General features: G+C 38.7%; 1 protein-coding gene across 2 annotated transcripts; it reads right to left on the reverse strand.

Annotated features, from left to right (window-relative positions):
* Window positions 1–866: 866 nt before the first annotated feature.
* Window positions 867–7,694, reverse strand: LOC104612314 (ARF guanine-nucleotide exchange factor GNOM-like). Of its 2 annotated transcripts, none has more exons than XM_010279701.3 (3): window positions 7,231–7,694; window positions 5,508–6,254; window positions 867–4,776 (listed from the first exon to the last, which is right to left on the reverse strand). In XM_010279701.3, exons 2-3 carry the CDS (start codon window positions 6,237–6,239, stop codon window positions 1,087–1,089), a joined length of 4,422 nt encoding a protein of 1,473 aa, XP_010278003.1. In that variant the 5' UTR covers window positions 6,240–6,254; window positions 7,231–7,694; the 3' UTR covers window positions 867–1,086. The 2 variants fall into 2 exon arrangements, with proteins under 2 accessions (XP_010278003.1, XP_088754321.1); XM_088898195.1 differs by having other exon boundaries at window positions 5,508–6,374; window positions 7,231–7,447.
* Window positions 7,695–12,416: the final 4,722 nt, after the last annotated feature.

Here is a 12,416-nt window from a genome sequence, read left to right on the forward strand (position 1 = left end):
TTAGAGTGAATTGATTTAGACCATTTGTTGAATGACAAGGTTTGAAGATATAAACAATTATAGATGAAAAACGTTAGCAACACTGCTGCATGCTTTCGTGCAGGCCAAATATCAATTTTGAACAAGAAACAAGCAAAAGAAGATGAATATATTACATGTTTGACAGAGACCATTTTGTCACTCAAAATATATGATGATGAATTAACCTTGAATTTGTTGATGATGATTACATTATTTACTGTATCGTAGGGTGCCTCTAGTGTCTAAACAGTGTAACTTATGCTGGGTTTGCATACAAAACTACCACATTCTTGCCATTAACGTTATGTTTGGATCATGGTTTTTAAAACCAATTCAGAGACCAAATCGGTCAGGGGTCTGGTTACCAGGTCGAACAAGGTTGAACAGTCCGACCATTCAAACCGAACGGTCGGCCCATTCTGACAAATAAAAATAAATAAAAACCGGTCAAGACCATTCGAACTGTTTGAACAGTTAACCACCTGGGTCAGCAATTTACTGACCAAAATCAACGGTTTTTGGAAAAAATCCGGCTTTGGGTAAAACTAGAATCGGTCACCTGCCTGATTCCCGGTTTTTCCGGTTCAGTCCGGTTTTGAAAAGCATGGTTTGGATAAGCTTTAGGCTTTGTGCTTTCTAAAGCCCAAAAGTGTTTCGGCTTTAGATTACTGTTTCTAAAAGCAAATGTTGAGTGTTAACAAACGCTCAAAACAATTCTCAATTTTGTTTTCCACAGCACAAATGTAAAAAGCAAAAGCTTATCCAAAAGAAGCCAAGTTTTTCAGTTCTTTTCTTTTTTCAAAAGTTGTGCCTCACTTTATTCAGGTATGTAGCTTTGTTACGCCTTTGACTCAAACTCTAGTATCCATTGTGCTTGTTACAAACTTACAATTTCGTTTTTAAAACACCGCTTATATCTACCATTCATCTGTAAACTTCACGTATTTCAACGACAAATTCTCACATGTAAATTTCAAAACAAAAAATATAGAATACAACCTATGACTAGAATTTAGTTTTCTTTTGGTTTTGGGAATTCCGTGAGGCAACATTGATAAGGCCAATTCAAGTTGCCCAACGCATCAAAACCTGTTGTGATCCTACTGTCCTAGCACTTTCCGAAGCTTCCAATGCCTCACTTGATGGATCAGACGGTGTACTGCTTGCGGTGTCATTATGCTTATGATGCACCTGCTCTAGCTCTTGGCCAGGAAAAATTTCAGATTGCAAAGAAGGGGCAATCTTGTTCACATTTAACCATGTCAATTCCCACAAGCTGTCTCCACCTAGAGCACTCCTCTGCACAAGAATTTCCCTTGTCTTCATCACAAGCAAGGTGTTCTTAAGGAGCTCAGGGACTAGTTCCTGAAGCTTCTCACTCTTCTTCCCCCTAACTTTGGCCTTGGCATATTTCTCCATATGGTTAAGAACCCCTAACCACAATTTGCAGAATGTATTTTCCTGTGAGAGCAAATGAAGTAACTGTAAGAATACCTTCGCTAAGAGTTTCATAGCAAGGGCAAGTGTGCCTTCCATGTTCCTATAGTCCTTTGGTGAATGCCCCTGTGCTATCTCTAGCAAGTCATCAAGCATAGTAAAGATGACCACATCAAAACATTGCAACCACAAACTACGTGAAAGGCATAACCCCTCCGCCCCTGTCAAGCACCTCTGCAATGACAAGATGGCATGGTTCCGAACCTCTTCTCTGGGATCCAAACACACCTTTCTCAGTCCCTGAACTAGCCTCAGCCACATCTCCCCTATATCATGAGACAATTTAGTAGCTGCCTCTCCCACAGCCTCCTTGGTCTTTTGAGACCACTGCAAGAGACAGGTGAGAGATCCTGCCATCAGATCCAATGCACGGAGAGATCGGTCTACCTGTCCAACCCGAGACTCAGCAAACTGCCTTGATGCATCAACACAAAGAATATAATTTGTTGGTATGAGATGGGCTCCATCATACATGACAAATGTAAGTGCTTCAAATCCTGCTTCTGATGCTTCTGGATGGCGAGCTGTGATGGAAAGAAGGGATGTAATGGTCCGCCAACCCATCTGAGATCTGATGTGAGTAGCATTTGCTTTCACAAGGCGCATTACTTCCTGTGTGATCTGTTCACAATATGCATCAGCAACCCGTGCGTCAAGCTTCAAAACCAGTTGCAGTGACCTAAGGAGATCATCAACCAAATTCTCTTTATATGGGAGCAACCGCTGACATATCCGCAGGAGTCCAGACACAGCCTTCTCCACCAGAGCACAAGGCATCACAGTTGTCTGAACAATGTTGGATATATGATCATACACAAACTGCCAGAGGAGAGTGATTCTGTCACGATTGTTCAAAGTAATTGCTATGAGCAACTCCAAGCAGAACACTGCAGTGTCTTCATCCTCAGGAGAGGTGTTTCCCTTGTGAGGTCTCCCTGCAGCCCAGATGAGAGCTCGAGCAAGATCCAACAGAGATTCAGCTTGCAGGAATTTGCTCTCTGTAAATATGCTGTCTATATGGCATTTTTGAATTGTCTGAAGAGTACGTTGATGAGCCTCTAGTTGCTGTTCAGTTGGCTTTGACCTTGGCTCTTCTGTGTCTAGAGACAAGAGCTGGCTGAACCGGCCCATCAGTCCAGAGGATCTTCGAGGAGTACCCATTGAAGGTATCTGAGATGCAGACAAGGAACTGGTGACAGGTTTCCCTTGACCAGGATCAGCACAGAACTCTGAATCATCAACTGCATCATTGGCCACACGAGCAGGGAGAAGACCAAGCTTGTGCAGCCTCAAGATGCAGTCCAAGATGTTTCTCCAGCCTGTGCGAATATAATCACCATATCTATTTGTTATGGTAAAAACTGTTACAGTTGCCATCCTAGCTTTCATGTCATCACCAAAGGCTACAACAGGTTCCTCACCAGAAGATGGATTCAGGAGGGTTGTAAACTTACAGAGAGACACAACTAGATCATCCAATACATCTTCCAAATGATGACATGCTGAAATCTTTGCAACAGCTAAGAATCCATCCACACATGTTTGGAAGACCTCTTCATGCTCTGCATGATCAAACACTACTGAGATAGCAGCAATTGTTGGACCAGACATGACGGCAAACATATCATGATCAAGGAAGGCTCTGGAGTCACACACAATGAATGGAGCAGTTTTTCTGGACTTGCGCATTAGATCAACCCAGCGGCTCGGTGTCATCTCAGGGAAACCTGCACCTTGTTCTGGGGTTGTCCGGATCTCATTCTTGCAGATTGAATGGTACAGCTCTGACAGAAATTCTCGAGGAAGGTCATTCCCTCCATTAATATGTCGGTTGTTACGGATGAAATCCTCTTCAGTCATCTTCTTCTTAACCTGTACATTGTGCTGATCAGTGTTCAACATTATAAGTGAATAGGATAGCAAGAGAGCAGCATCCTTGTTGGCTAAAATCTGGGGTGATTGTTCATAATATCTCTCAGAAAATGCCTCAAGAACCCTCTGTATTTTCTGTGACTCTCCAGGCAACCTGAAAGTTTCTAAAAACAGTCGCAAGGCAGTATCCAAATTCATGTCTTGGAAATCAAAAGTCCCAGCAAATTCATGAAGCACCTGAACACAAAATTCATCATGATTTCCTAGGAAATCCCCAACAAGATTCTTATCTAAACCAGCTGTGTACCTGAAGAAGCAAGCAACACTTTGGGGGTCGAGTTTATCAGGCAAAAGATGAGTTCCTTGAAGAAACTCTAGCCCCTTCTTAGGGTCCCGGTTAAAGTGATCGGCACCCATCATCAATCTTCTCTTTATGTACTTTCTCCGACGGACAAAAGGAACCCAATGATTGGAATCCTCATAGTTGTCACACTTCACTGTCCAGAATGGTGTATATTCCTCCAGATCTGATGAAGCATGTTCATTAACAGATGATCCATTGCCTATCCTCTCCGCCATTCCTTGAATCACTGCAATCAAACCATCCAGAGCAAGGATGTGCATTGCAGACAAAGGGCAATTTACAGGAAATGCACTTTTTGATAATAGGTTAGCAAGGTCTTCAAAAACATTACTACAGGTAATGTCACAATCCAGATTGGCATACATCTCTGCCATAAATGCTTTCTGCCTACAGAAGTCAACAAGAGCCTCCATGGCAACTTCCTGCTGTTGGTATGAAGCCCCATGCCTGTTTTGTGCTAGCCTCAAAATCACACAGGAAAAGAAAGCCTCAAGTTGTAGTTTTAGCTCGCTACGCAAATGGAGATACAGATTGAGAACAATGCTACATACCATTGAAAGAATCAAAGGACTCATTGATAAGCCAAACTGCATGAGATTACGGAATAATTCATCCTGCATCAAAGCCAATAACTTAGGATGTTTTCGGATAGAGGGCCCACCCAATTCAACAGCTGAATTTATCAATCCCAAAGCAAAAAGAGGCACATCTTCATCAAAGGCCATGGAATTTGATCTTGGACCCATTCCAATGTGCTCAGCAATATTTAACAGGGAACACAAAAAATGAAATATCTCCACCATGCAAGGGACCCCATAAGGCTCTGTCATGAGATCATTTGAAGCAGTATCCTTCCCATTACTGGCCCCAATTGTGTTTTCATCCATCAAGCTTCCCATCAAACCAGTTGAAGCATTTGAAGAAAAACCAACAGAAGGAAGTTGGCTGTCATATTCAGAACTTCCATTTCCATTATCTAATTGTTTACCCCCAAAATTGTAATCCTTGTCTGCCCCACCCACCTGTGCAAGAAATGGCACACTCATATGTTAAGATGTAAATCAAAACTAAGTAGGCATGTGGACTTGTTACAATGCCTTTGTTGGTTAGGTATTTCATGCCAACATAAGGCATTTTCTGCCAGAAAATACAGTTCTTATTTTCCTGTTCTCAAAAGTAACTTATCAGAACGATTATTTGCACTCCAAACAACCCTTCAATTTTTACTTTTTCTGTATGTGCCCCTGGGATGGTGGAAGGGAATTTGAGAGATGCACAGCAACATGAAGTCTCTTGTCTTTACCACCAACCCAACAACTTCTTTTTAGGTAAGAGTTTTAAAGCAACTTTAAGTTTCATTCAGAAAGCTTTTCCTTCCTTGTTAAAGGAAAACCAAAAATAAAAAGAGCCAATTTCATAAACCTATTCTTCTGAAAAATGTAGTATGAAGAACCACAACATGTTACATTCATTAAATATACTCTTCATTTACATGACAGATGCCACCTCAAAGACATATGGTCTATGTCCATCAAATGTTTAGACCACTGTAATGATTGTATATCCTGACCAGTAAAGGCGGTTTTTTTTTTTTCTGAGGAAGAGTTATTTCTCTCCAAACCAGAGCTTCAAAATTTCTTACTTAGCATGAATTTTGGGCTAAGAACCCATTTAAGGTGGCCTAAATCTAGATTAATAATTGATGAGTCAGATATCCAAATAGACAGGAAATATTTCACTAATGTATCAATACCTCTTGTTTCACAGAATAAATGCCTCTAGATGGTAGGTGTTCCATGTTCTCAATATCTGGCAGGTGCGAGAAAATACAACGAACAAGTTCATGCATTGTATGTCGTGCAATCCGCTGCAACAACTCACCTTTACTTCCTGCTTGATGAACTATGCGGAAACACGTATTTACTATGGTGCAGACATGCTGATTACTCAACACAACTGAAGCCTTACTTTTCATGCAAGCCAGGAGAACCTGAAGTATTTTCATCAGTACCACTTCTTCTGAGGAAGGATCAGTCACCTCAAATCGGCAACTTGTCACAGCATCAACTACCAAATGCATTGCATCTTTAACATTCGTGGTATTTAGATCAAGCACATCAAGAGTAAGAATCTTGTATACAGATGACAAAGCAACACCAGTGATTGGTGCACCAGTTTCATCAGACCGAATGACATCCAAGAATGGCTGGAGGTACACAGCTGGATTCATTGTATTCCACTCATGGTGCCATGAAAATATTTTCTTTCTTAATGCCTTCAAAGACTGGATAAGAGAGTGCTCAAGCTGATCATCACCCAACATATAACGACCACCCCACCTTACATTTCTCCTCATGACAGATAACACAGCACCTACTTCTGAATTCACCATACATGCTGAGGCACCTCTGCTAGATGAAGAGTTACATTCTTCAGGCTCTTCATCAATCGCCTTGATTCCTGACTGCAGCTTTAGACGCCCCATGTCTATACTGAGTTGCTGATAAAAACCAAAATGTTATTTGAGCTATACTGGGAAACAATACAAAGAAGACGGAGAAGGCATGAGGAGGTGGTGCATGATTCCCTTTGCCGTAAATAATACAGCTGAGCAGATACTCTACAAATCCCATATCATCAATGGGATAAACAACCACCACATAGGAGGTGAGAAAATTGGATTTTGGAAAGGTAAAGTATGGTACAAACTACAGAGCATTCCATTAGTAACCACTGCTGAAATGCCACAAATCTGAAAAATTTTTGTGAGTACCTAGCTCTTACTTAAGTATCAATATTATCAATCTTATTTAAAAATTAAAATTAGCTCGCCCATTCTTTACTTAGAATTTTAAGCTGTCATTGCTTGTAGTATGCTGACGAACAAAACAGATTAATTTAACAAATCATATAAGGTTCCTATGAACATCTTTCAACAAATCTGTACAAATGTCTTGTGATTAATCAGAGATACTACGAATGAATTAAAGGAAATATTATCTAAAACAACAATAATTGAAATTTTGAAATAAGAGCACAACAGCGCTTAATGGGAGCCAAAAAGAAAAAGAACTATATATATAAAAATATAATAAAGAATAGCTACATAAATAGTAAAAAAAATCCTTTCCGCATGGACTTGAATTCCTGGATAATCTTGGATAAAAGGGCTCGGAGTAAGAATGAATTCAAAAGTAGAAGCTAACACAATCTTGATCTGAAAATCAAAAGAACCGGACCTTAGATAAGAATCATGAAAACAATGTGGTCTGCAAACGTTCAACGATTCGGATAATATCAAGCTTGTGTAAGAAATTATGAATGTAAACTGAGAAGAGGAACTAAAATGAAGCAAGACAAAGCTATTTGAGGAATCTGAATTCACAGAAACGAAGAACTACAACTTAGAAACGAACAAATTCGAAAATATAAGATGAAATCCAGAGAGGTGAAGTCCAACTGAGCGAACAACTAACCTTGTCTGACGAAAACCTCCGGAGATCGCCCCGACGAGACCCTAGTCTGACTGTCTGAGAGGGAACTGAAGGGGAACCCAAGCAAAGCTGATTAAGCTTCGGTCGTTAGCATCGACCCGGTCGATTAAGCTTGGATTTGGATCGTTTGCATCGATCTGGGCTCTTTCGTGGGGCTTCGCTCTTTTGGGAGTTGAAGGAAACCTCCTCCTTGGGTTTAGGCTTTCTCCGTCCTACCGACCCGCATATAGATTCATGGGCTGTGTTTCCCCAGGGTGGAAGTGGAAGTACGAGTACGGCGTTTTCAACCTATCATTGACTGCCTCTTGAACGGGTGAACCGGAGATTTAATTATGATTCCACTTTGGATCAATCCCGAACTCATTATATTCAAAGAAATCGTCGATCCATCCATAAGAATAAAGCATAGTTTTAAAAAAGAAAATTGTATAAAATGGTTTTTCAGTATTTTTTTTACACTCGCCACAATTTTTCAAAACTCTAAAATTCATCGTGTCAGTAAGTTATTTTTTAAAACTCACCTTCTATTTCTACATCGTAAATGTTTCTTAACAGAGGTATTCGTGTTACTATAAATAACAATTTTATGACTAAATCACCCCTGAATGGTGAGTTAGAGAAAAATGGTCTTTTTCATTTTTCAATTTTACTTTTCTTTTACATTTTAGTGTTTAATTATAATTTCTAATGTTTTTATAATTTCTGTTTTTTACATTTTTCTATGTTCTACAATCTATAAAATTTTCTGTATTTTTTATTTATCTACAATTTTTTGTGCTTTTCTACAGTTTTTGGTGTTTTTTCTACAATTTTTATTTTTCAATTTCTATAGTTTCTATAATTTGAAAATAATTTTTTATTTTGTGTGCAATTTCTATAATTTTTTATATTTTTCCAATTTTTGTGTTTTTAAGCATTTTATATTTGAAAATATTTTTTGAACTTTTTCTTTTTTTTCATATCTAAATAAAAGTATATGTATATATTTTATATTTTTCTATGAAGGTTAAAATGGTAATATATTATCAGTTGTTAGTCTCTTTAACGTCAAGTTAGTGACATGGTGAGTTTTAGACATTTTGAAAAGTTGTGTTCAACTTAAGAGAAATGCTGAAAACTCATGGTGAGTTTTTGACATTTTCCCTTTTAAAAAAGGATAAATTTCTTAAACTACCTTAACCTTATCGTTTAGGTAATTGACTAAGTATATCCCTATTAATTGATTAAGATCCCTATTGTGTAAGGTTATCCGTACGTGGAAGGGTTGAAATGTCAGTTTTACCTTCTTTTAAATCTTTCCTTGGCATTTTCACGGATTTTGGAATCCAATTCCTGCTCAACCCTCTCTCTCTCTCTCCCTCCCCATGAAGGAATTCATATTCACCAAAATGTTGTCCGACTTTGCAACCTTGAACCAAATTTGATATTCAAGTGAGTTACAGATTTAGCTTTTAGATGCATGTTGTCCGATGAAGGAGGTTCGATCCAAATCGCCACTACTAAGAGTTACATCAACAATGGTAGGGGAGGTGAGCTGTAGGTTGAGGAAGAAGATAAAGAAGAAGAAGAGAGAGAAAGAGAAAGAGTTGGTTTTCTTCCCCATCGTGGAGAATCAGGCACCTTGTATCGGTGGTGGAGCTTGCACAGCACCTTTTCAAGAGGGATGATCAGTTATCTGCCATTGTCCTCACACTTCAACTAACTGCAACCTCAACCTACATAGAATCACTCGTCTCCACCCTCACCCAGGTCCAATTCATCAGCCTCCCCCATGTGGACCTATCTGGAATGAAGAATCGATCAACAACCTCCCCCATGTGGATCTATTTAGAATTCGACAAGATCATGAGGTGGCTCAATCAAAAGCCTTCATATTTGCTCGAGTAAAGTGGTTACCGATTCCTCTGGACTCTGCATCAGCCATCAAAATCCATATTTGCTCCTTTGAGTGATTACACCTACACGAATCTAAAGGAGGTTCTACCAAACTAATTCATGAATTTGTGCAATTACACCTACACAAATCTAGATTTCCTCTGCCCTCTAACCCTAGCCATTAACTCACCTCGCTCCCTGTCTTCTTCAAACCCTCCCCAAGACCTGCCCTCATGGCTGACCGACCCTATTCTCCCATTTACCAAGACCAATCTCCACCACTCCAAGATCGCCCCCACCATGGCTGCCATTAACGACCTCGAGCACAAGTTAATCCGCAAACCCCAGTTTGCTTGTACTTCGATTGTCCTCCAGGCATTTATTCCATAACGACCCTAGGTAAGAGAGAGAGAGAGAGAGAGAGAGAGAGAGAGAGAGAGAGAGAGAGAGGGAGGGATGAGAGAAGAGACCAGAAGGAGAGAATCCATTACCTATGGCCTAACCTAAAACAAAGCTCTCAGAAACTCACAAGTGATTACCTATGGCCTAACCTGAAACAAAGCTCTCGGTGACTCACGAGATATTCTTCATTGTCCCAAACCTAGATATGAAGGAAAAACATGGAGAGAAGAGAGATAAAGGAGAGAGGTCAAAGCAGGAAGGGGCTGCCCTCGGTCAAGAGGAAGGGGACAAGGGTAATATTGGGTTTTAAAAAAAATAAACGTCACACAATTGTTAAGTAGTAGGGGTATACTTAGTTCATTGTTAGAAATAGTATACGGGTTTTGACAGAATATTAATGGATGCTAAGTGTAGAGATAGTCAATTGTTAGAAATAGTAGGAGTAGTGTTACACAATAGTTTAAGCAGTAGGGGTATACTTAGTTAATTAGCTAAACCATAAGGGTAGTTTAAGAAATTTATTCTTTTAAAAATGGGTTGAAAACAAAACCATTTTGGCCACCGGTTCTTGGGTCAAATGGTCTAACTCTCTAGTCTAATGTTGGGTCAGACGGTTATGGGTCGAAAATCAAACCCAAATTCATGATTGGGTTGGGTATAGGGAACCTCAGTCAGGTAAATCTACCCATATAACTCAAGATTGATCTTGGGTATATTGTTGAGACCTCACCTCGTCAATCTAGAACCCCAACCTTATTCAAGTAGTGATTGGATGTAATATAGGTAAAAAAGAAGGGTCCTCCTCTTTCTAGGATGGTTATCCCTAAGCAATCACACCAGGGACCACCTATAATCAAGTCAAAAGGACAATGTGCAACGCAATATGTGTGAAGTGTGCGCAAACCAAGTGAGGCCCAAAAGTTAGAAAATAATCCTTGGAACTTAGTGTTTCAAGTTTGGTCCTTTGAGAAATTTCCCAATCGAGTTGCCAATTGTCGCTGTCTGACATAAAGGGTGACGATATATGGAATCACCACCTAAATTTTTGGGAATTAGAAATTTAGGAAAACCCAGAATTTTTCAAGATAAACAATTATTTTCTTGGAAACTCATAGCCCAATAGGAATTAGAGACTCTTTGGGTCTGGGGACCAAGGTACGATGTGGAATGTGTTAAACACCCCCTACACACCCAGTTGAACTAGCCTCTACTTCACTAATGTTCCAAGGAAAATTTTATAATTTCTAAGTTTAAAGAAATAAACACACTAAAACAAAATCCTGAGAATTAATAATTTTAACCATATAACAAAAAGACATAAGAAAACCACATAAATAATATAGCATCTAAACAAATGGAGAATGAAACAAAATACCAAGACTAATATGAAAAAGATTTACTAATAAAAAAGGAAACCAAATACAATAATGACAAATTATGAAACTAAAGATGTTGTGATATAGGCAACCAAGAATTTTGAAATTAAATACTTGTAAAAGGAGAAAGTTAGAAACAATAAGAGAATATCTTACAAACTAAAAAAGCAACCAAGCTTATTGGATACCCTTACTTGCAATTTGATGGACCTCAATAAGAGCAACCTAGAGAATGCAATCAGGTCTTATGCAATTCCCCAAAGAGATCCCCACTCTCTATGATAATATTTGCTAGAAATAACAAGAGGACAAAGGGGGCTTAATGAACTAACTTGGACTCATCAGCTTTGACATGCAAATGATTTAAACTATTGAATTCTGTAACCTAAGAGTGCTAATGATCCTAAATAAATGAATGTAAGGGGAATACCAAGAGAGGCTGAATATGTGGAAAACGATCTAAATGAGGGATGGCTCGTTGGTGTGTTAGCTGGTTCATTCCAACATTGATGTGGAATCGAATCCTGCAATCAACACTTTGGGGAAAAAGGGGTCAAGGGGGAAGTTATTAATGGTGTATGGCACCAATCAAATACCAAAAAACAGGTGCTAATGATCTTAAATAAATGAATATAATGGGAATTAAAACCAAGAGAGGCTGAAAGAAAAGTGAGGCTGAATTCGTAGACTAAAACAAAAAGGTGGATGATTAAGTGCTATGTGAGGACTGACCTGATTAAATGATTGTGATGGAAACCTATTTAAAAACATAAGAGATAGATGGAAGTGAGAATCCTACAAGTTGAGCTTACTATGACTACGATGGACCAAACTACACAAGCTCTTTAGGTGAAAGGCAAAAAATAAAACTTTATACTAGAGGGATAGTTAAAAAATAGTTGTAGATAAATTGAGGCACTTAACTAACATTTAATGAACTAAAGACTAAAGACTAAAGACTAAGGTGTGTAGAAAATAAGAGAAAAATTAAGGAAAGAAAAGAAAAAAAGAGAAAGAAACTACCACTAATGACTGATTATATGCTAAAACAAGGTAGGAACAAAAGTCACTAACAAAAGAAAAAAAGAATAGCACTAGAAAAACTAATGGCTAATATGTGCTGAAAACAAAAGATGAGCAAACTATAACTAATGAACTAAAAACTGAGATCTATAAAAACCAAGAGAGGAGTACAGCGATCAATTACTCAAAAGAACAAAGATTTTTTAATTAATAATGCAGGATTCATCTTTGGATGACCTAGAGGCTAATCCTATTCGACTTCTTATGATGGAGTAGTGATTACCTACCGATTGAATGAACTAAAATCACCATCATCCAACTAGGAACTTAGAAATATTGCCATACCTTTGGGATTGCTTTGGCAAATTAAAATCACCTCGTCCCTTTAGGTCCCCATTCATTTACAGTAAATAAGAGGGAGAAAGTTGGTCAATGGGTATCTCCTATCTATTGGCCAACTTTATAGCATTCTTTTTTCATTAACTATTGGGC

This window comes from Nelumbo nucifera, chromosome 2 (assembly GCF_055504915.1).
Source record: "Nelumbo nucifera cultivar China Antique chromosome 2, China Antique-T2T, whole genome shotgun sequence".
In the NCBI taxonomy this organism is placed as follows: Eukaryota; Viridiplantae; Streptophyta; class Magnoliopsida; order Proteales; family Nelumbonaceae; genus Nelumbo; species Nelumbo nucifera.